This window comes from Mustela nivalis (genome assembly GCF_964662115.1).
Source record: "Mustela nivalis genome assembly, chromosome: 3".
Classification (NCBI taxonomy): Eukaryota; Metazoa; Chordata; class Mammalia; order Carnivora; family Mustelidae; genus Mustela; species Mustela nivalis.
Window position 1 is genome coordinate 30,553,677 of NC_139022.1, and position 24,124 is coordinate 30,577,800.

General features: G+C 41.0%; 1 protein-coding gene across 1 annotated transcript in view; it reads left to right on the forward strand.

The window, feature by feature from the left end:
* BTNL9 (butyrophilin like 9) overlaps nt 1–24,124 on the forward strand; it is a 50,940-nt gene that overhangs the window by 22,397 nt on the left and 4,419 nt on the right. Inside the window, exons 8-10 of the mRNA XM_082723456.1 lie at nt 19,239–19,259; nt 19,476–19,502; nt 23,455–23,481. Of these exons, the coding sequence (XP_082579582.1) occupies nt 19,239–19,259; nt 19,476–19,502; nt 23,455–23,481 (75 nt within the window). The remainder of the gene's footprint in view (nt 1–19,238; nt 19,260–19,475; nt 19,503–23,454; nt 23,482–24,124) is intronic.

The following is a 24,124-nucleotide window of genomic DNA, read 5'->3' on the forward strand; positions in this document are numbered from 1 at the left end:
TTCAGGCCTGTTTGTGACTTAGTATGTGATCTACTCTGGAGAAGGTTCCCTGTTCACTTGAAAAGAATGTGTATTCTTCTGGCTTAGAATAAAATATTCTGAATGCATCTATTAAATCCATTTGTTCCATTGTGTCATTCAAACTTGTTGTTTTCTTTTTATTTTAATTTATTTTCAGCATAACAGTATTCATTATTTTTGTACCACACCCAGTGCTTCATGTAATCCATGCCCTCTATAATACCCACCACCGGGTACCCCAACCTCCCACCCCCCCACCACTTCAAACCCCTCAGATTGTTTTTCAGAGTCCATAGTCTCTCATGGTTCACCTCCCCTTCCAATTTCCCCCATCTCCCTTCTCCTAACTCCCCATGTCCTCCATGCTATTTGTTATGCTACACAAATAAGTGAAACCATATAATTGACTCTCTCTGCTTGATTTATTTCACTCAGCATAGTCTCTTCCAGTCCCATCCATGCTGCTACAGAAGTTAGGTATTCATCCTTTCTGATGGAGGCATAATACTCCATAGTCTATATGGACCACATCTTCCTTATCCATTCATCCGTTGAAGGGCATCTTGGTTCCTTCCATAATTTGGTGACCGTGGCCATTGCTGCTATAAACATTGGGGTACATATGGCCCTTCTTTTAACGACATCTGTATCTTTGGGGTAAATACCCAGGAGTGCAATGGCAGGGTCATTGGGAAGCTCTATTTTTAATTTCTTTTTTTTTTATTTTTATGATTTTTTAAAAATTTTTATTTTTTATAAACATCTATTTTTATCCCCAGGGGTACAGGTCTGTGGATCACCAGGTTTGCACACTTCACAGCACTCACCAAAGCACATACCCTCCCCAATGTCCATTACCCCACCCCCCTTCTCTCAACTCCCCTCCCCCCAGCAACCCTCAGTTTGTTTTGTGAGATTAAGAGCCACTTTTGGTTTGTCTCCCTCCCAATCCCATCTTGTTTCATTAATTCTTCTCCTACCCGCTTAAGCCCCCAGGTTGCATCACTACTTCCTCATATCAGGGAGATCGTATGATAGTTGTCTTTCTCTGCTTGACTTATTTCGCTAAGCATGATATGCTCTAGTTCCATCCATGTTGTCGCAAATGGCAAGATTTCATTTCTCTTGATGGCTGCATAGTATTCCATTGTGTATATATACCACATCTTCTTGATCCATTCATCATGATGGACATCTAGGTTCTTTCCAAAGTTTGGCTATTGTGGACATTGCTGCTATAAACATTCGGGTGCACGTGCCCCTTTGTATCTTTAGGGTAAATACCCAGTAGTGCAATTGCTGGGTCATAGAGCAGTTCTATTTTCAACATTTTGAGGAACCTCCATGCTGTTTTCCAGAGTGGTTGCACCAGCTTGCATTCCCACCAACAGTGTAGGAAGGTTCCCCTTTCTCCACATCCTCGCCAGCATCTGTCATTTCCTGACTTGTTGATTTTAGCGATTCTGACTGGTGTTAGGTGATCTCTCATTGTGATTTTGATTTGTATTTCCCTGATGCTGAGTGATATGGAGCACTTTTTCATGTGTCTGCCTTCTGGATGTCTTCTTTGCAGAAATGTCTGTTCATGTCCTCTGCCCATTTCTTGATTGGATTATTTGTTCTTTGGGTGTTGAGTTTGCTAAGTTCTTTATAGATTTTGGACACTAGTCCTTTATCTGATAGGTCATTTGCAAATATCTTCTCCCATTCTGTCAGTTGTCTTTTGATTTTGTTAACTGTTTCCTTTGCTGTGCAAAAGCTTTTGATCTTGGTGAAATCCCAATAGTTCATTTTTGCCCTTGCTTCCCTTGCCTTTGGAGATGTTCCTAGGAAGATGTTGCTGCGGCTAAGGTCGAATAGGTTGCTGCCTGTGTTCTCCTCAAGGATTTTGATGGATTCCTTTCGCACATTGAGGTCCTTCATCCATTTTGAGTCTATTTTGGTGTGTGGTGTAAGGAAATGGTCCAATTTCATTTTTCTGCATGTGGCTGTCCAATTTTCCCAACACCATTTATTGAAGAGGCTGTCTTTTTTCCATTGGACATTCTTTCCTGCTTTGTCGAAGATTAGTTGACTGTAGAGTTGAGGGTCTATTTCTGGGCTCGCTATTCTGTTCCATTGATCTATGTGTCTGTTTTTGTGCCAGTACCATGCTGTCTGGATGATGACAGCTTTGTAATAGAGCTTGAAGTCCGGAATTGTGATGACACCAACGTTGGCTTTCTTTTTCAATATCCCTTTGGCTATTCGAGGTCTTTTCTGGTTCCATATAAATTTTAGAATTATTTGTTCCATTTCTTTGAAAAAGATGGATGGTACTTTGATAGGAATTGCATTACATGTGTAGATTGCTTTAGGTAGCATAGACATTTTCACAATATTTATTCTTCCAATCCCTGAGCATGGAACATTTTTCCATTTCTTTGTGTCTTCCTCAATTTCTTTCATGAGTACTTTATTGTTTTCTGAGTATAGATTCTGTGCCTCTTTGGTTAGGTTTATTCCTAGGTATCTTATGGTTTGGGGTGCAATTGTAAATGGGATGGACTCCTTCATTTCTCTTTCTTCTGTCTTGTTGTTGGTGTAGAGAAATGCAACTGATTTCTGTGCATTGATTTTATATCCTGACACTTTACTGAATTCCTGTACAAGTTCTAGCAGTTTTGGAGTGGAGTCTTTTGGGTATTCCACATATAGTATCATATCATCTGTGAAGAGTGATAATTTGACTTCTTCTTTGCCAATTTGGATGCCTTTAATTTCCTTTTGTTGTCTGATTGCTGAGGCTAGGACCTCTAGTACTATGTTGAATAGCAGTGGTGATAATGGACATGTCTGCCGTGTTCCTGACCTTAGCAGAAAAGCTTTCAGTTTTTCTCCATTGAGAACGATATTTGTGGTGGGTTTTTCATAGATAGCTTTGATGATATTGAGGTATGTGCCCCCTATCACTACACTTTGAAGAGTTTTGATCAGGAAGGGATGCTGTACTTTGTCAAATGTTTTTTCAGCATCTATTGAGAGTATCCTATGGTTCTTGTTCTTTCTTTTATTGATGTATTATATCACATTGACTGATTTACGGATGTTGAACGAACCTTGCAACCCTGGAATAAATCCCTAGTTGGTCGTGGTGAATAATCTTTTTAATGTACTGTTGAATCCTGTTGGCGAGTATTTTGGTGAGAATTTTCGCATCTGTGTTCATCAAGGATATTGGTCTATAGCTTTCTTTTTTGATGGGATCCTTTTCTGGTTTTGGGATCAAGGTTATGCTGGCCTCATAAAATGAGTTTGGAAGTTTTCCTTCCATTTCTATTTTTTGGAACAGTTTCAGGAGAATAGGAATAAGTTCTTCTTTAAATGTTTGGTAGAATTTCCCCGGGAAGCCGTCTGACCCTGGACTTTTGTTTGTTTGGAGATTTTTAATGACTGTTTCAGTCTCCTTACTGGTTATGGGTCTGTTCAGGCTTTCTATTTCTTCCTGGTTCAGTTGTGGTAGTTTATATGTTTCCAGGAATGCATCCATTTCTTCCAGATTGTCAAATTTTTTGGCGTAGAGTTGCTCATGGTATGTTCTTATAATAGTTTGCATTTCTTTGTTGTTAGTTGTGATCTCTCTTCTTTCATTCATGATTTTACTTATTTGAGTCCTTTCTCTTTTTGATAAGTCTGGCCAGGGGTTTATCAATTTTATTAATTCTTTCAAAGAACCAGCTCCTAGTTTCGTTGATTTGTTCTATTGTTTTTTTGGTTTCTATTTCATTGATTTCTGCTCTGATCTTTATGATTTCTCTTCTCCTGCTGGGCTTAGGGTTTCTTTCTTGTTCTTTCTCCAGCTCCTTTAGGTGTAGGGTTAGGTTGTGTACCTGAGACCTTTCTTGTTTCTTGAGAAAGGCTTGTACCGCTCTATATTTTCCTCTCAGGACTGCCTTTGTTGTGTCCCACAGATTTTGAACTGTTGTATTTTCATTATCATTTGTTTCCATGATCTTTTTCAATTCTTCTTTAATTTCCTGGTTGACCCATTCATTCTTTAGAAGGATGATGTTTAGTCTCCATGTATTTGGGTTCTTTTCAAACTCCCTCTTGTGATTGAGTTCTAGGTTCAGAGCATTGTGGTCTGAAAATATGCAGGGAATGATCCCAATCTTTTGATACCAGTTGAGTCCTGATTTAGGACCGAGGATGTGATCTATTCTGGAGAATGTTCCATGTGCACTAGAGAAGAATGTGTATTCTGTTGCTTTGGGATGAAATGTTCTGAATATATCTGTGATGTCCATCTGGTCCACTGTGTCGTTTAAGGCCTTTATTTCCTTGCTGATCTTTTGCTTGGATGATCTGTCCATTTCAGTGAGGGGAGTGTTAAAGTCCCCTACTATTATTGTATTATTGTTGATGTGTTTCTTTGATTTTGTTATTAATTGGTTTATATAGTTGGCTTCTCCCACGTTGGGGGCATAGATATTTAAAATTGTTATATCTTCTTGTTGGACAGACTTTTTGATTATGATACAGTGTCCTTCCTCACCTCTTATTATAGTCTTTGGCTTAAAATCGAATTGATCTGATATAAGGATTGCCACTCCTGCTTTCTTCTGATGTCCATTAGCATGGTAAATTCTTTTCCACCCCCTCACTTTAAATCTGGAGGTGTCTTCGGGCTTAAAATGAGTTTCTTGGAGGCAACATATAGATGGGTTTTGTTTTTTTATCCATTCTGATACCCTGTGTCTTTTGATTGGGGCATTTGCCCCATTAACATTCAGGGTAACTACTGAGAGATATGAATTTAGTGCCATTGTATTGTCTGTAAGGTGATTGTTACTGTATATTGTCTCTGTTCCTTACTGATCTACCACCTGTAGGCATTCTCTTTGCTTAGAGGACCCCTTTCAATATTTCCTGTAGAGCTGGTTTGGTGTTTGCAAATTCTTTCAGTTTTTGTTTATCCTGGAAGCTTTTAATCTCTCCTATTTTCAATGATAGCGTAGCTGGATATAGTATTCTTGGCTGCATGTTTTTCTCGTTTAGTGTTCTGAAAATATAATGCCAGCTCTTTCTGGCCTGCCAGGTCTCTGTGGATAAGTCAGTTGCCAATCTAATATTTTTACCATTGCATGTTACAGACTTCTTTTCCTGGGCTGCTTTCAGGATTTTCTCTTTGTCACTGAGACTTGTAAATTTTACTATTAGGTAACGGGGTGTGGGCCTAATCTTCTTGATTTTGAGGGGCATTCTCTGAACCTCCTGAATTTTGATGCTCATTCCCTTTGCCATATTGGGGAAATTCTCCCCAATAATTCTCTCCAGTATACCTTCTGCTCCCCTCTCTCTTTCTTCTCCTTCTGGAATCCCAATTATTCTAATGTTGTTTCGTTTTATGGTGTCACTTATCTCTCGAATTCTCCCCTCATGGTCCAGTAGCTTTTTGTCCCTCTTTTGCTCAGCTTCCTTATTCTCTGTCATTTGGTCTTCTATATCACTAATTCTTTCTTCTGCCTCATTTATCCTAGCAGTGAGAGCCTCCATTTTTGATTGCACCACATTAATAGATTTTTTTATTTCAACTTGGTTAGATTTTATTTCTTTTATTTCTCCAGAAAGGGTTTTATGTCTCCCGAGATGGTTTCTCTAATATCTTCTATGCCTTTTTCGAGCCCGGCTAGAACCTTGAGAATTGTCATTCTGAACTCTAGATCTGACATATTACCAATGTCTGTATTGATTAGGTCCCTAGCCTTTGGTACTGCCTCTTGTTCTTTTTTTTGTCGTGAATTTTTCCTCCTTTTCAGTTTGTCCAGATAAGAGTATATGAAGGAGAGGGGCGCCTGGGTGGCTCAGCGGTTTAAAGCCTCTGCCTTCGGCTCAGGTCATGAACCCAGAGCTCTGGGATCGAGCCCCGCATCGGGCTCTCTGCTCAGCAGGGAGCCTGCTTCCTGCTCTCTCTCTCTCTCTGCCTGCCTCTCCGCCTGCTTGTGATTTCTGTCAAGTAAATAAATAAAATCTTAAAAAAAAAAAGAGTATATGAAGGAGAAAATAAAATACTAAAAGGGTGCCAACAACCCCAGGAAAATATGCTTTAACCAAATCAGAAAAGATCCCAAATCGTGAGGAGGGATAAAGGGGATAAAAATAGGTTCAAAAAGAAAGAAAGAAAAAAAAAGAAAAAGAAAGAAAAGAAAAAAAGAAGTTAAAAAAAGAAAATGAATAAAGAAAAATATAAAAAAGAAAAAATATATATATTAGATGAACTAGTTAAAAATATATATATTAGATGAACTAGATGAACTAGTTAAAAAACCTCCGGCCGCGCTCCGAGCTCACCGAGCCTGCGACCGTTTCAAGGTAACACCGAGCTGTGAGCTTACTGTCGGCTCTGTCTCTGTAGCCGGCTTTCCCGTTCCAATACCCGCAAGCTCTGCGACATTCAGACACCCCCTATCCTTCTGTGACCCTGCGGGACCTGAGGTCACGCTGACTCTGCGTGGGCTTCACCCCGGTTTAGCCTCTGGAGCATGACCCTCACCGGAACAGACTTTTAAATTCTTGATTTTGTGCTCCGTTGCTCCGCCATTTGCCGGGAGCCGGACCCTCCCCCCGGCGTCTATCTTCCCGTAGCTTTGGATTCACTTTTCCGCCAGTCCTACCTTTCAGAAAGTGGTTGTTTTTCTGTTTCCAGTATTGCTGTTCTTTTCTTCGATCTCCCGATGATTTGTAGGTGCTTGCAATCTTTAGATAAGCTATCTAGCTGATCTCCGGCTAGCTGAAGTAGTCTCAGCCTTCTACTTCTCCACCATCTTGACTTCTCCCTCTATTTTTAATTCCTTGAGGAATTTCCACATTGTTCTTCAAAGAGGCTGCACCAACTTGCATTCTCACCAACACTGTAAGAGGGTTCCCCTTTCTCCACATCATCTCCAACACATGTTGTGTCCTGTCTTGTTAATTTTGGCCATTCGAACTGGTGTAAGGTGATATCTCAATGTGGTTTGAATTTGAATCTCCCTGATGGCTAGTACCGATGAACATTTTTTCATGTGTCTGATAGCCATTTGTATGTTTTCATTGGAGAAGTGTCTGTTCATATCTTCTGCCCATTTTTTGATATGATTGTCTGTTTTCTGCGTGTTGAGCTTGAGGATTTCATTATAGATCCTGGATATCAAGCTTTTGTCTGTACTGTCATTTGCAAATATCTTCTCCCATTCCGTGGGTTGCCTCTTTGTTTTCTTGACTGTTTCCTTTGCTGTGCAGAAGCTTTTGATTTTGATGAAGTCCCAAAAGTTCATCTTCGCTTTTGTTTCCTTTGCCTTTAGAGACATATCTTGAAAGAAGTTGCTATTGCTGATATCGAAGAGATTACTGCCTATGTTCTCCTCTAGGATTCTGATGGATTCCTGTTTCCCATTGAGGTCTTTTATCCATTTTGAGTTTATCTTTGTGTACGGTGTAAGAGAATGGTCGAGTTTCATTCTTCTACATATAGCTGCCAGTTTTGCCAGCACCATTTATTGAAGAGACTGTCTTTTTTCCACTGGATATTTTTTCCTGTTTTGTTGAAGATTAATTGACCATAGAGTTGAGGGTCCATATCTGGGCTCTCTACTCTGTTCCACTGGTCTATGTGTCTGTTTTTATGCCAGTACCATACTGTCTTGGTGATCACAGCTTTGTAGTAAAGCTTGAAATCAGGTAACGTGATTCCCCCCCATTTTATTTTTGTTTTTCAACATTTCCTTAGCGATTCGGGGTCTCTTCTGATTCCATCCAAATTTTTGAATTATTTAGTCTAGCTCTTTGAAGAATACCGGTGGTATTTTTATTGGAATGGCATTAAAAGTATAGATTGCTCTAGGCAGTATAGACATTTTAACAATGTTTATTCTTACGTTCCAAGAGCATGGAATGGTCTTCCATCCTTTTGTTTCTTCTTCAGTTTCTTTCATGAGTGTTCTGTAGTTCCTCGAGTACCGATCCTTTACCTCTTTGGTTAGGTTTATTCGCAGGTATCTTATGGTTCTTGGAGCTATAGTAAATGGAATCGATTCTCTAATTTCCCTTTCTGTATTTTCATTGTTACTGTATAAGAAAGCCACTGATTTCTGTAAATTGACTTTGTATCCTGCCACACTGCTGAATTGCTGTATGAGATCTAGTAGTTTGGGGGTGGAGTCTTTTGGGTTTTCCATATAAAGTGTCATGTCGTCTGCGAAGAGAGAGAGTTTGACTTCTTCATTGCCATTTTGGATACCTTTTATTTCTCTTTGTTGTCTGATTGCTGTTGCTAGGTCTTCTAATACTATGTTGAACAAGAGTGGTGAGAGTGGGCATCCTTGTCGTGTTCCTGATCTCAATGGGAAGGCTGCAGGCTTTTTCCCATTGAGGATGATATTTGCTGTGTGTCTTTCTTAGATAGATTTGATGAAGTTCAGGAATGTTCCTTCTATCCCTTATACTTTGAAGTGTTTTTTTTTTTTTAACTTTTTATTTTTTATAAACATATATTTTTATCCCCAGGGGTACAGGTCTGTGAATCACCAGGTTTACACACTTCACAGCACTCACCAAAGCACATACCCTCCCCAATGTCCATAATCCCACCCCCTTCTCCCAAACCCCCTCCCCCCAGCAACCCTCAGTTTGTTTTGTGAGATTAAGAGTCACTTATGGTTTGTCTCCCTCCCAATCCCATCTTGTTTCATTTATTCTTCTCCTACCCACTTAAGCCTCCATGTTGCATCACCACTTCCTCATATCAGGGAGATCATATGATAGTTGTCTTTCTCTGCTTGACTTATTTCGCTAAGCATGATACGCTCTAGTTCCATCCATGTTGTCGCAAATGGCAAGATTTCATTTCTTTTGATGGCTGCATAGTATTCCATTGTGTATATATACCACATCTTCTTGATCCATTCATCTGTGGATGGACATCTAGGTTCTTTCCATAGTTTGGCTATTGTGGACATTGCTGCTATAAACATTCAGGTGCATGTGCCCCTTTGGATCACTACATTTGTATCTTTAGGGTAAATACCCAATAGTGCAATTGCTGGGTTAATCCGGAACTGATGCTGCATTTTGTCAAATGTTTTTTCTGCATCGATTGAGAGGACCATGTGGTTCTTCTCTCTTCTCTTATTAATTTGTTCTATCACATAGATTGGTTTGTGAATGTTGAACCATCCTTGTAGCCCAAGGATGAATCCCACCTGATCATGGTGGATAATCTTTTTAATGTGCTGTTGGATCCTGTTGGCTAGGATCTTGTTGGGAATCTTAGCATCCATATTCATCAGTGGTATTGGTCTGAAATTCTCCTTTTTGGTAGGCACTTTGCCTGGTTTGGGGATCAGGGTAATGCTGGCTTCATAGAAAGAGTCTGGAAGTTTTCCTTCTGCTTCAGTTTTTTGAAACAGCTTCAGGAGAATAGGTGTTATTTCTTCTTTGAAAATTTGGTAGAATTCCCCAGGGAATCCCTCAGGTCCTGGGCTCTTGTTTTTTGGGAGGTTTTTGAGCACTGCTTCAATCTCATTACTATATATCAGTCTTTTCAGGTTGTCGATTTCTTCCTGGTTCAATTTTGGTAGTTTATATTTTTCCAGGAATGCATCCATTTCATCTTGGTTGCTAAGCTTATTGGCATATAACTGTTGATAATAACTTCTGATGATTGTTTCTACTTCCTTGGTGTTAGTTGTGATCTCTCCCTTTTCATTTATAATTTTATGAACTTGGGCTTTCTCTCTTTTCTTTTGGATTAGCATGGCCAATGGTTTATCGATTTTATTGATTCTTTCAAAAAACCAGCTTCTAGTTTCATTGATTCGTTCTACTGTATCTCTGGTTTCTACCTCATTGATCTCAGCTCTAATCTTGATGATTTCCCTTCTTATGTGTGGAATTGGTTTGATCTTTTGTTGATTCTCCAGTTCTTTAAGGTGTAGAGACAGCTGGTGTATTCTGTATTTTTCAGTTTTTTTGAGGGAGGCTTGGATGGCTATGTATTTCCCCCTTAGGACCACCTTTGCTGTATCCCATAGGTTTTGGACAGAAGTGTCTTCATTCTCATTGGTTTCCATGAATTGTTTCAGTTCTTCTTTGATCTCCTGGTTGATCCAAGCATTCTTAAGCAAGGTGGTCTTTAGCTTCCAGGTGTTTGAGTTCCTTTGGAACTTTTTCTTGTGATTGAGCTCCAGTTTCAAAGCATTGTGATCTTAGAATATGGAGGGAATAATCTCGGTCTTTTGGTATCGGTTGAGTCCTGATTTGTGACCCAGTATGTGGTCTATTCTGGAGAAGGTTCCATGTGCACTTGAGAAGAATGAGTATTCTGTTGTTTTAGGGTAGAATGTTCTATATATATCTATGAGGTCCATCTGGTCTAGTGTGTCATTCAATGCTCTTGTTATTTATTGATTTTCTGCTTCAATGATCTATTTCTGAGAGAGGCGTGTTAAAATGTCCTACTATTAATGTATTCATATCAATATGATTCTTTATCTTGATTAACAGTTTTCTTATGTAATTGGCTGCTCCCTTATTGGGGGCATAGATATTTACAATTGTTAGATCATCTTGGTGGATAATCTCTTTAAGGATTATGTAGTGTCCTTCTATATATCTGCCTACAGTCTTTAGTTTAACGTCTAATTTTTCTGACATGAGAATCACTACCCCAGCCTTCTTTTGAGGCACATTGGCATGAAAAATGCTTCTCCATCCCTTCGCTTTCAGTCTGGGTGTATCTTTAGGTTCAAATGGGTCTCTTGTAGACAACATATGGATTGGTCCTGTCATTTTTTCCAATCTGCAGCCCTGTGCCGTTTTATGTGTGCATTTAGGCCATTCACATTGAGGGTGATTATGGATAGATACGTTTTTATTGACATCGTGTTACCTTTGAAGTCTTTCTTTCTGTAGATTGTCTCTATATTTCTTCAAGGCTATTCTTGGGCTTTTTCCTCCTTTAAAGAAGCCCCCTTAATATTTCCTGCAGTATCGGCTTGGTGGTTGCATAGTCTTTTAAGTCTTGCCGGTCTTGGAAACTCTTTATGTCTCCATCCATTTTGAATGTCAGTTTTGCTGGATAAAGTATTCTTGGCTGCATGTTCTTCTCATTCAGTGCCCTGAATATATATTGCCAGCCCTTTCTGGCTTGCCAGGTCTCTGTGGACAGGTCTGACATTATTCTGATGGGCCTTCCTCTGTAAGTAAGGACCCTCTTTGTCCTAGCGGCTTTCAAGAGATTATACCTACAGTTTTGATTCCTCAGTTTGACTATCAGGTGCCTTGATGTTTTTCGGAATCTATATTCTTGGGTGGAGACTGCTTGGTCTCTAGTACATGAACAGTGGTTCCATTCGCTAGATTGGGAAAATTTCATGAAGAACTTGGTCCACTATATCTTCTAGACTTCTTTCTTTCTCCTTCCCTTCAGGGATTCCAATAATTCTGACATCGGAACATTTCATGGCATCATTTATTTCCCTGATTCTGTCTTCATGGTTTCTAAGCTGTTTGTTTCATGCTTTTTCCTGATCCTTTCTCTCTATCTGTTTGTCCTCCAGATCACTAATTCTATCTTCTGTCTCAGTTGCACTAGCTTTGACAGAATTTAGGTTAGATTGGAACTCATTGAGAGCATTGTGAACCTCAGCCCTGGTAGCTTTAAGCTCTGCCCTAACATTGTGAACATCATCTCTCGTCGCTTTCATCTCAGCCCTAATCAATTCCATTTGGTCATCCATGGCTATGTCCAACCTAGCTATTGCCTGGATAATTGTTAGTCTGAATTCTCTTTCCGACATATTGTCTATGTTGATAGCTGTTAGCTCTGTTGCAGAAGACCCATCCTCTCTAATTTTCTTCTGTTGGGCATTCCTCCTCCTAGTCATTTTGGTGAGAGTTGACTGAACAGATGTTGCTGGATGTATTGACCGTGGTGCAGTCAAGGTGCACCTTGGAACACTTCTGAGTAATCAGAATTCCCCACCCAAACGAGAGACAGAAGAAAACAAAAAGAAAAAAAAAAAGGGAGAGAGACAGGAAAGAAAGGGAAGATGAAAGAGAAGGTTCAGCCCAAATGGGCCCCAAGGTAAGATTTATGGAGTAGACAAACAAAAAAGACAAACAAAAAGACTGATAAAAGTATATGACAAGAGAAAAAAAAATATATATATATATATGTGCAAATAAAGGAAGAATCTCATCAAAAAGAACCCCAAGTGTAAGATTTATATACTATCAGGACAAACACAAAAACACAGAAACACTGGTGGAAGAAAAAGATGGGAGAGTGGTTATAAATTCTCAGTGTGGGCGAGGAAGGTTGTTTTGATTCTTCCTGGATGTACCTTGATATCTTTGTTAAAGGACTCAACTTTCCCAAGATAAAGGGGGATTAAAAATTGGTTTACCTATAGGGGTACTATTGATTGGGAAGAGGGTATTACTTTGAAGTTTAAGTCTCTATGAATATTGGAAAATTAAAATTAAAAGGAATAAACTAGACTAAACTAAACTAAAATTAAAAAAGATAAATTCAAAAAATAGAAATACGAAAGAAAAACATAAGTGTATGTATCAAAAAGTTCAGGTTAGAAGTTTATTATGGAATTTGATGTACTGGACAGCTCACTGTGGTGGTAAATAGGTTAAAATAATTATCTATATATTAAAAAAAAATGAACCAGAGTAGTGGGAACAAGTAAATAATAAAAATTTTCCTATGAAGTAGTGGTTTTTGTTCTCTTGTCGTCCTTGTTTTTTTTTTTCTTTCTTGGTTTGTTTTCTGGGGGAGGGGCCTGCCAAGTGGTTTTTCAGTCAATGATGTTCCCTGATTTAAGTCCTCCTGCCCCCCTCAAGGGGGTGGGCTCTGAGGAAACTGGTTTTTTTCAGGCTTTTGTTCTCTGGCGGTTTTTATGTTTGTTCACTTTTTTTTTTTCTCTCACCTTGACCGCTTTTGATGGCTTTTGTAGTTTTAGAGGAAAACAAACTGCACCCTGACCTCCCTCTCAGAGAGAAGCCTCAGTCTGGCTGCAGAGCCCAAATAAGTTCCCCCTTGGTCGCTGGCAGAGGAGATTCCGAGTCCCGGTCCCTGGGGTCGCAAGATCTTTTGCTTGTACCCAAAGCCACGGCAGTGGCGGCTATCTGGGCAGCTCCAGACCGCCAGAGAGGTTCCAAACAGCAATCGCACACTGAGATTTTCCCACTGGCCTGGGCTGGGAGTGCCTGGTCTTTCTGGGTCTAAGAGCGCCCAGCTTGCCCACACCTCTTTCAGGGGAGGCTGTGGGTTGCGCGTGGGTCTCAGGCTCTGAGAATGGGGTGCAGGTCCAAAAGCACCAGGCTGGGCCTTCGTGCACCTCTCTCAGGGGAGAGTTTGGTGCATGCGTCTTAGGCTCTGAAACAGTGGCGCACATCAAAGGGCGCCAGCTGGGCCTTTGTACCTCTCTCAGGGGAGGATGAGGGGCACGCCCATTTCAGGCTCTATTGCAGGGCTCGCGCATTCTTCCATCTGGCATGTCTCCCAGCCCCTCACAGGAGCCGGACCCCACGCGTTCTCGGGCGCGCTGGCGGCTTAGGGACAAAGACCTGGTTTCTCCACCGCACTCTCTCTGGCTCAGCGCCAGGGGAGGCTGTCCTGGGAACCGGGACTTAAGCCCCTGTCCCTAGCCAACCCGATTCCTACAATCTCCCCCCCACCCCCAGCGTGATCCTTTGCTCTTTTGGAATGCTTTCAACCAGCCTCCAAGTTAATGCTGGTCCCCAGATGCAGGGCACTCTCGCTTGTATTGGGGGTATTACTTTCCTACCAGTAGCCTCTGGTGGCTCCCTCCCCCTTTTGTTTATCTTCCGATATCAGTCCACCGTTCCCACACCACTTTACCTGCCCACTGGCATCTTCTGCCCCTGTAGAGATCCAGATGTGTATAATTCTGATCTCAGGCTGATTTCCTGGGTGATTGGAGTTCTTTGGTAGGTAATCAGCTCACTTTAGGGTACAGGTTTGGTAGGTAATCAGCTCACTTTTTAGGGTACAGGTTGAAAAGGTGCCTCCTCTTACTTCCCCGTCATCTTGTCCCCCCTCAAGGTTGTTGTTTTCTTATTGATTTTCTGTTTTGATGATCTGTCCATCACTGTAAGTAGGGTAGTAAAGTCCCCTACTATTATTGTATTATTACTGATTAGTTCCTTTATGTTCATTATCAAACTGTTTTATGTATTTGGGTGCTCCCATTTGGGGTATACAAGTATTTACAATTGTTATATTTTCTTGTTGGATCATTCCCTTTATTATCATATAGTGTCCTTCTAAATAAATTTTTACAGTCTTTCTTTTAAATTTGTTTCACTCAATATAATTGCTACTCTAGCTCTCTTTTGACATCCATTTGAATGACACATGTTTCTCTATCCTCTCACTTTCAATCTCAGGTGTGTTAGATCTAAAATGGGTCTCTCTTTTTTAAAAAAAGAGAGGAATGAGTGAGAGAGAGCATGGGTGGGCAGAGGGAGAAGGAAAGGCAGGCTCCCCACTGATCAGGGACACCAATGCAGGGCTCGATCCCAGGACCCTGGGATCATGACCTGAGCAAAGGCAGATGCTTAATGGACTGAGCCATGCTGGCACCCCTAAAATGGGTCTCTTGTGGCAGCATATAGATGGTCTTATTTTTTTTAACCCATTTTGTCACCCTGTGTCTTTGCTGTTGTTTTTATTGGCATTCCAGTCAGTTAACATACACTGGAATGTTAGTTTCAGGTGAACAACATAGTGATTCAACAATTCCATATACCTCCCAGTGCTCATCACAACAAATGCCCTCCTTAATCCTAATCATGTATTTAACCCATCTCCCACCCACTTCCCCTCTGGTAGCCATAGTTTTTTCTCTGTAGTTAAGACCTGTTTCTTGGTTTGCCTCTCCCTCTTTATCCCCCTTTACTCCTTTGTTTTCTTTCTTGAATTCCACAGATGAGTGAGATCATATGGTATTTGTCTTTCTCTGGCTGACTTACTTTGCTTCACATACTCTCTAGCTCCATCAATGTCCATCTATATCTTGCAAATGGCAAGATTTCATTCTTTTTATGCCTGAGTAATATTCCATTATATATATACCACTTCCTCAAGAATCTATTTTATTTTTTTTTCTGATTTAAAATACTTCATTATTGCAAAAAGAAAAAAAAAGCTCTTCTAAAGGTGTTGTTCTTGTTATTTTTTAAAATTTTTATTTTATTTTTTTTCAGTGTTTCAAGATTCATTGTTTTGTTTTGTTTTGTTTCATTTATTTATTTTCAGCATAACAGTATCATTATTTTTTCACCACACCCAGTGCTCCATGCAATCCATGCCCTCTATAATACCCACCACCTGGTACCCCAACCTCCCACCCCCCTGCCACTTCAAACCCCTCAGATTGTTTTTCAGAGTCCATAGTCTCTCGTGATTCGCCTCCCCTTCCAATTTACCCCAACTCCCTTCTCCTCTCTAACACCCCTTGTCCTCCATGATATTTGTTATGCTCCACAAATAAGTGAAACCATATGATAGTTGACTCTCTCTGCTTGACTTATTTCATTCAGCATAATCTCTTCCAGTCCTGTCCATATTGCTACAAAAGTTGGGTGTTCGTCCTTTCTGATGGAGGCATAATACTCCATAGTGTATATGGACCACATCTTCCTTATCCATTCGTCCGTTGAAGGGCGTCTTGGTTCTTTCCACAGTTTGGCGACCGTGGCCATTGCTGCTATAAACATTGGGGTACAGATGGCCCTTCTTTTCACGACATCTGTATCCTTGGGGTAAATACCCAGGAGTGCAATTGCAGGGTCCTAGGGAAGCTCTATTTTTAATTTCTTGAGGAATCTCCACACTGTTCTCCAAAGAGGCTGCACCAACTTGCATTCCCACCAACAGTGTAAGAGGGTTCCCGTTTCTCCACATCCTCTCCAACACATGTTGTTCCCTGTCTTGCTAATTTTGGTCATTCTAACTGGTGTAAGGTGATATCTCAATGTAGTTTTAATTTTAATCTCCCTGATGGCTAGTGATGATGAACATTTTTTCATGTGTCTGATAGCCATTTGTATGTCTTTATTGGAGAAGTGTCTGCCCATATCTTCTGTCCATTTTTTGATATGATTGTCTGTTTTGTGTGTGTTTATTTTGAGGAGTTCATTATAGATCCTGGATATCAACCTTTTGTCTGTACTGTCATTTGCAAATATCTTCTCCCATTCTGTGAGTTGCCTCCCAAGATTCATTGTTTAAGAGTCTATTTTAATAATTCTTGCAGAGCTTGTTTAGGAATCATGACATCCTTTAATTTTCATTTCTCTGGGTAGGTCTTTTTCTCTCCTTCTGTTCTGAATGATAGTCTTGCTGGATAGGGTATTCTTGGCTACAGATCTTTCCCACTTAGCACTTTGAGTATATCATGGCTTGCAAAGCTTCTGTTGAAAAATGTCCCGATAGTCTTATTGATTTTCTCTTCTAAGTTATTGGCTTCTTTTGTCTTGCTGCTTTGAAAATTTTTTCTTTATAATATATTTTGTGAATTTAATTACTGTGTCTTGGTTGGGTCTGCTCTTACTGATTTTGAAGGGAGTTCTCTGTATCTCCTGGACTGCATATCTGTTCTCATTCCCAGATTAGGGAAGTTTTCAGCTGTTATTTATTTAAATAAATTTTCTGCCACCTCTTCTCTCTCTTTCTGTTCTGGGACTCCTATAATATGAATGTTACTACATTCGATGCTGTCACTGAGTTCCCTAAGTCTGTTTTCATTTTGCACAATACTTTTCTCTCTTTTGTTCAGGTTATTGGCTTTCCATTACTCTATCTTCTAGGTCACTAATTCATTCTTTGGCATCTTTCAGCCTGCTGTTCATTCCATCAAACATGTTTTCATTTCATTTATTATGCCCTTTATCTCTGCTATGTTTTTTCTTATCTCGGTGTGAAAGGTCTCATTCATGTCTTTCAGTTTTTTCTCAGTCTTTTCTCAAGTCCAGTGAATTCCTTAGAATCATTGCTTTAAATGTTTGGTCAGACATGTTACTTTTATCTGTTTTGCTTAGATCTCTGCCTTGGCCTTGGCCTGTTCTTTCATTTGTGATAAATTTCTCTGTCTCCTCATTTTGTCTGCCTCTGTGTGTGTGTTTCTGTCTGTTATGAAAGTCAGGAGAATATCTTATGTGTGTTGCTTACACCCTGCTGTTGTGTTTGAATCACTTTTCCTTTTAGTGTGGTCATTTGCAGTGGCCCTCTGCCTATTGGCTGTTGTGGGCTGTGCTTGCTCTCTGTGGTGTTAGTAGAACCCAGGAAGGTCAGCTCTGATGGAGTGTGCCTTCTGGGGAACTTAGGAGCGGGGCTACAGTATTAGCAAAACTTGCAGTGGGCCACTGGCCCTATGTTGGACCCCCTGAAGCACTGTAGTGGCTGGTGATTGTTTGCTGGAGTTGCTGGGGCCGTGAGACTGGCTGCAGAACACGAGAATGGCTGGGTGCAGCTGGGACCGGTGCATGGTGCTGCTTGGGGGTGCATGGCTGGGGGTCATGTGGCTTTAACAATATTCCCCCTCGGGGCACCTGGGTGGCTCAGTTGTTAAGCATCTGCCTTCAGTTCAGGTCATGATCCCAGGACCCTGGGATTGAGCCCTGCATCAGGCTCCCTACTCAGTCAGAAGCCTGCTTCTCCTTCTCCCACTCCCCCTGCTTGTGTTCCCTCTCTCACTGTGTCTCTGTCAAATAAATAAATAAAATCTTTTTTAAAATTAAAGATATATATTTCCTCTGAGCCCATGGTCAAAGCTAGCAGGCTTATTGTGGGCTAGTCCTCAGAAGAACTTGTAGGCATGGCACACTACTAATGGGTTAGGTAGGAAGTGTCTATGCAGCCCCAATCTCCTACAGTTGGCTCTGTGTTTGTGCTGGGGGCTCAGGAGAGAGAAATAGTGCCTGCCAACTCCCTTATTTTTGAAGTCCCTTAAAATGATCCAAAATCATTATGAACAAATCTTCCATTTGCTCCCAGTGTTGTGAATACTGCCATTTTTGTGTTCCCTTTCTGTGTGGGCTGCTGTCTCCTTAAAGCCAGCTATCACTTGCCCTCTGGGCTCACCCAGTGCTATGTCAGCTGACTTTTAAAGCACCAGACTTCAAGTCCCACTGGTATTATAAACTCACAGAATCCAGCCCCTCTGGTTTTTAAGTCGAAGTGTTATGGAGATCAGTCTTTCCTGTGTGAGCTCCTGGTGTGAGGGCCCATTTCCCTGCTCTCTCCACTTTTCTGAACATCCTCACCTTTCAGATGCAGTCTTGTCTCTATATTTAGTTATAGAATTTTTTTCTGCCAATCTTCAGATCTCTCTGCCAGTCTTGGATGTGGGTGATAGCTAGTTGAAAACAATGGAGGAGGTGAACTCAGGGTCCTCCTACTTCGCTATCTTCCCAAGTCTCTAGTCAGAATGAATTACTTTTAAGACAAGACATAAGAGGGGCACCTGGGTGGCTCAGTTGGTTAAACATCTGCCTTGGGCTCAGGTCATGATCCCAGGGTCTTGGGATTGAATCCCACATCAGGCTCCCTGCTCAGTGGGGAGGGTGCTTCTCCCTCTCTCCCCTCCTCGTGCTCTCTCACTATCTCTCTCTCTCTTTCAAATAAATAATCATCAAAAAATAAATAAAAAATAAATTTAAAAAGACAGAAAGTGGTGATTCAAAGGAATGCATTCCTAGTGGCAAAATATCAAAGTCTTAACATCTGGCCAGGAAATAATTGAGTGTGATGAGGAAATAATTAAGTGTGATATCCTCCCAGTCCTTTAAATAATGTGCCCAGTCAGTGACCCTGAGGTTTACATAGGCTCAGTGCCTGGATTCATGAAGGACCTCTCCTCAGGAAAAGTTTCTGATTTCAGGGCAGATGAACAGTAGCCTTTCAAACTAGACTTGAGCCCCGGGAAGAGACCTCTCAGTACCATGACCTGTTTTCCTTTTCTAGCCCTGTGCAGATTTCTGTCTTAGAGCAAAGAATAGAATGAGGCATATGAATCATGCAGATGGGTGGTACAGAGACTAAGATGGGACTGGGGTGAACAGTGGTTGAAGAGTAAGGAACCTCCTCCCAGGGACCTAACTACCTTGGGATGGTGGTTCCCCTCCCCCAAACACTGATGTTTTCTGTGTTTTGCTTACAGGAAAGCTTCAGACAGAACTTGGTAAGTGACCCCTCTTCAGGTTATTTCTTCTTGTCCACCTTTTAGCATCTGATTTCTCATTTGCCAACAAGGCATGATGCCCAAGATGGAACCCTGCCAGCATGTGGGTGGCAGGAGAAAGGGGAGAAGGGCAAGGATGGGTGCAAAATGCAATGTGGGAGTAGGGAAGCAGCACTGACCTTCTGTTTTAATTCTGTTTTTCCATGGCTGCTTCAGACTGGAGAAGGGCTGAAGGCCAGGCTGGTGAGTGAAGCTCATCTCTCTCCCATTATCCACTTTACATTTCAACATCAGAGTCACTCATTCTGACTAATGAGCCGTACTTCATTCTGGCTTCTTCCACAGGCAAATGGCATGTACTAATGTATGTCACAGGTTGTATTCAAGTTTTGCTTTCTATTTACTTTTATATTGTTTTGAGGTATAAGCATATTATAAACCATTGGTGCAAATTCTAGTTGCATATCAGAATCACCTAGATCCTTGTGGGTCTAGAATGCGCATGTTACTCTATATGAAAATATTTTTCCTTATCCCTTCCCCCACTCCCTACATAAAGCAAATAGTCTGACGTGTAGTTTACTTTGTATGGATTCTTACAAAAGGTCAATTTCAGCTTTGTGCACAAGCATTTTCGTTTCTGTAAATGACGTTTACAGTCGTGTGCTGTTCCTTGCTTTTCTCACTCATCGCTGTGTTTTGGTATCCATCCCTGCTACCATATCTGGTCTCAGTCTCCTTGCTGCAGTGTACTCCATGTTAACCAGCCACATTCTTCAAATAGATATCCAGCCTGCCTCTAACTCCACACCACCACACACAACACTGGATGAACAGCCTCAAATCTGTCACCTTCAGGCTTTATGTGGAGATTTCTCTGGGATGTATACCCAGGGAAGGAGTTGCTGGCCTGTAGGGGATATGTCAGTAAGTGGGAGAGAGAGGTCCCCCAGAGGCAGTGCCATCATCCTGCCATTGGCAGTGCACGGAGACTCCATGTGCCCACATGCCATATAAACCACTTAATGAGTTAGCTACTCAATGGGGATGAGTGATTGCTCATTGTGCTTTCAGTTTGTTCTCCTCTGAACACTCAGTTTGGGCATCTCCTCATATGCCAGATGACTTTTGGGGCTTCCTCTCCTAAATATTGCCAATTCTTGTCCTTTGGCCATTTTTTAAAAAAAGCAGACTCCAAGCCCCCATGTGGAGCCCAATGCAGGGCTCAAACTACGACCCTGAGGTCAAGATCTGAGCTGAGATCAAGGGTCAGAAGCTTAACTAAGTGAGCCACCCAGGTGCCCCTTTTGGCAGTTTTTAGTATGAGGTTGCTATCTTTCTTTTATTGATTCAAGGGGACATGACATATATATGTACATAATGACAATATATAGTGTCATGTATGTCTTATATATTTACAGATATATAGATATACATAAATACACACCAACAAAGTCTCAAAAACACAAGTCATTAGGTAAAAATTTAATGAATTCAATTTTATCAAAATTAATGGTTTCTTTTCAGTGGGAAACCAAGGATGTAGCTAATAGCAGGTGACAGACTAGAAGAAGGAATTCACAGTGTTTAATACCAATGAGGGATTAATATCCTTATACAGATACATATGCATCAAATTTGTACCTTATGGCATATGTTTTTGAAGTTCTGTTGAAGAAAACCTTCCTAACACGTAGGTCATAAAGATATTCTCTTCCACTTTCTTCTGTTGACTTTACATGTCTTATGTGTATGTCTTTAAACCACCTGAAATTTGCCATCTTATTTGGTGCCAGGTGAGAATACAGCTGTTTTTCTTCATATAGTAAGTCAGTTTTCCCAGTGCCATCTACTACACCAACCATGATTTCCCCATTGATGTGGGTATTGCCTGTAGTTCATATTTGGTTCTCATGTGTAGATGGGTCTATCGGTGGACCACCTATTACTTCATTGTTTTCACTGTTAGGGCTTTTTTTTAAATTATTTTTTCAATTTATTTATTTTCAGAAAAAGAGTATTCGTTATTTTTTCACCACACCCAGTGCTCCATGCAATCTGTGCCCTCTATAATACCCACCACCTGGTACCCCAACCTCCCACCCCCCTGCCACTTCAAACCCCTCAGATTGTTTTTCAGAGTCCATAGTCTCTCGTGATTCACCTCCCCTTCCAATTTACCCCAACTCCCTTCTCCTCTCTAACACCCCTTGTCCTCCATGATATTTGTTATGCTCCACAAATAAGTGAAACCATATGATAGTTGACTCTCTCTGCTTGACTTATTTCATTCAGCATAATCTCTTCCAGTCCTGTCCATATTGCTACAAAAGTTGGGTGTTCGTCCTTTCTGATGGAGGCATAATACTCCATAGTGTATATGGACCACATCTTCCTTATCCATTCGTCCGTTGAAGGGCATCTTGGTTCCTTCCATAATTTGGCGACCATGGCCATTGCTGCTATAAACATTGGGGTACAGATGGCCCTTCTTTTCACGACATCTGTATCCTTGGGGTAAATACCCAGGGGTGCAATTGCAGGGTCCTAGGGAAGTTCTATTTTTAATTTCTTGAGGAATCTCCACACTGTTCTCCAAAGAGGCTGCACCAACTTGCATTCCCACCAACAGTGTAAGAGGGTTCCCCTTTCTCCACATCCTCTCCAACACATGTTGTTTCCTGTTTTGTTAATTTTGGCCATTCTAACTGGTGTAAGGTGATATCTCAATGTAGTTTTAATTTTAATCTCCCTGAGGGCTAATGATGATGAACATTTTTTCATGTGTCTGATAGCCATTTGTATGTCTTCATTGGAGAAGTGTCTGTTCATATCTTCTCCCCTTTTTTTTTTAAAGATTTTATTTATTTATTTGTTAGAGAGAGAGAGCACAGGCAGAGTGGCAGGCAGAGTCAGAGAGAGAGGCAGGCTCCCTGCGGGGCAAGGAGCCCGATGTGGGACTCGATCCCAGGATGCTGGGATCATGACCCGAGCCGAAGGCAGCTGCTCAACCAACTGAGCCACCCAGGCGTCCCCTGCCCATTTTTTTTTTGATATGTTTGCCTGTTTTGGGTGTGTTGAGTTTGAGGAGTTCATTATAGATCCTGGATATCAACCTTTTGTCTGTACTGTCATTTGCAAATATCTTCTCCCATTCCGTGGGTTGCCTCTTTGTTTTTTTGACTGTTTCCTTTGCTGTGCAGAAGCTTTTGATTTTGATGAAGTCCCAAAAGTTTATTTTTGCTTTTGTTTCCTTTGCCTTTGGAGACATATCTTGTAAGAAGTTGCTGTGGCTGATATCGAAGAGATTACTGCCTATGTTCTTCTCTAGGATCTGATGGATTCCTGTCTCACGTTGAGGTCTTTTATGTTAGGGCTTTTATAGTACCCCAAAGTACAAGTTTTCCTGCATTTCTGCTTCCTTTTAAAAATGAATGGATCTTTTTAGGTCCATTTTAAATTTTAGAATACGTTTACAAAATTCCTTTTAAAAAATCCAAAAGCAGTTTTGCATGGGATTCCTTTGAATTTACAGATGAATTTAGAAAGAGTCAACATCTTTATAGAATTGAGTTATTCTATGCAAGAGCTATATGTTTTTAAAAGTTCTACTAGTTATTCTGATGTAGACCCAGGGTTTAAGGGCTCTGCTGTAAATTTATGGAGCTCTGAAAACTTCTTTTACTTTTGCTATTTTGTGACTTGTTGATCTCTTTGTTATAAAGTTGAATAAGATAAAACAAAACAGAACTCCATCCAGAATGGTTTATGTTAAGAAAGGAGGAAAAACAGGGTACCTAAAGGACATTTCAGGACAGGAGCCATGCTCATCTAGGCTTCCTCAGACTGAACCTGCTGGTCAGAGATTAAAACTTCTTGTGCAATCTTAAAGGCACCCCAATAACTTGCCTTGGCTCTCTGCCCACATGCTTTGTTCTCCTGCCTTTTTCAGTACAAGGTTAGATTGCATGCAGATTTAGTATAACCCAGCACTGACACTAGCCCTTTCCTAATCCTGAATTCCCAGAGAAATGCCATTGTGAGCCCAGACCATTCCGGACTCCAACTAGCTGTCATGGGGGGAATGAGATCATTGGGTTTGTAGCATCCTTCATGCATTTTGAACCTCCCTCAAGTTTGCAGAGTTACTGACCCAGATCTTTGAGTCTCTTTTTTTCTTTCTGTTTGGTTTCAGAGTGGAGAGCAGCCCAGCAATATGCAGGTAACTGAAGTCAAGGAACTGTGACCTTGTGACTGGGGTTTGTTGGATCTTTAACAGAAGGGAGGTGGAAAGATCTGAGATTGGAGGAAGGATCTGCCCAGGAGTCAAGTATGGAGCCTACACACACAAACACAGAAGCCTACTTTTGCACATATACAACACAACATGTATGCCTACATGTATACACATACATACTTGCATGCACACATCTGATTATACTCACACATGCACTTTTTTGTGTACACATATCTCCTAAAAGCACATTATTTTCTGGGTTTTACTAGGTTTGTTTCCATCTGGTAGGAAGACTGTTAGGGCTAGTTTGTAGGAACCTCTCATTGGACAGAAGAGATCCTCTATCAAGGGGTATTGGAGAGCAGGGCACTGGACTGGATGATCTCAGAGGTCCCTTTCAGTTTTAAAATCCTAACATTGCTATAAAACTGAGGCTCAGAGCTCACATGATGATCTCAAGGTCACATAGGGTGGTGCCATTAGTGAGGAGTTGAAGCCTGGAGCCCCTTCCCCTTGGCTAGGAACTGGGGGGAAAGGAGCCCACCTCCATCCCCACGAATCTACCTTGTTTTCTATTTCTGCTCTCCATGGCACCTAGTATGGCAGTTAGGAAACTTCGAGTTCAGGA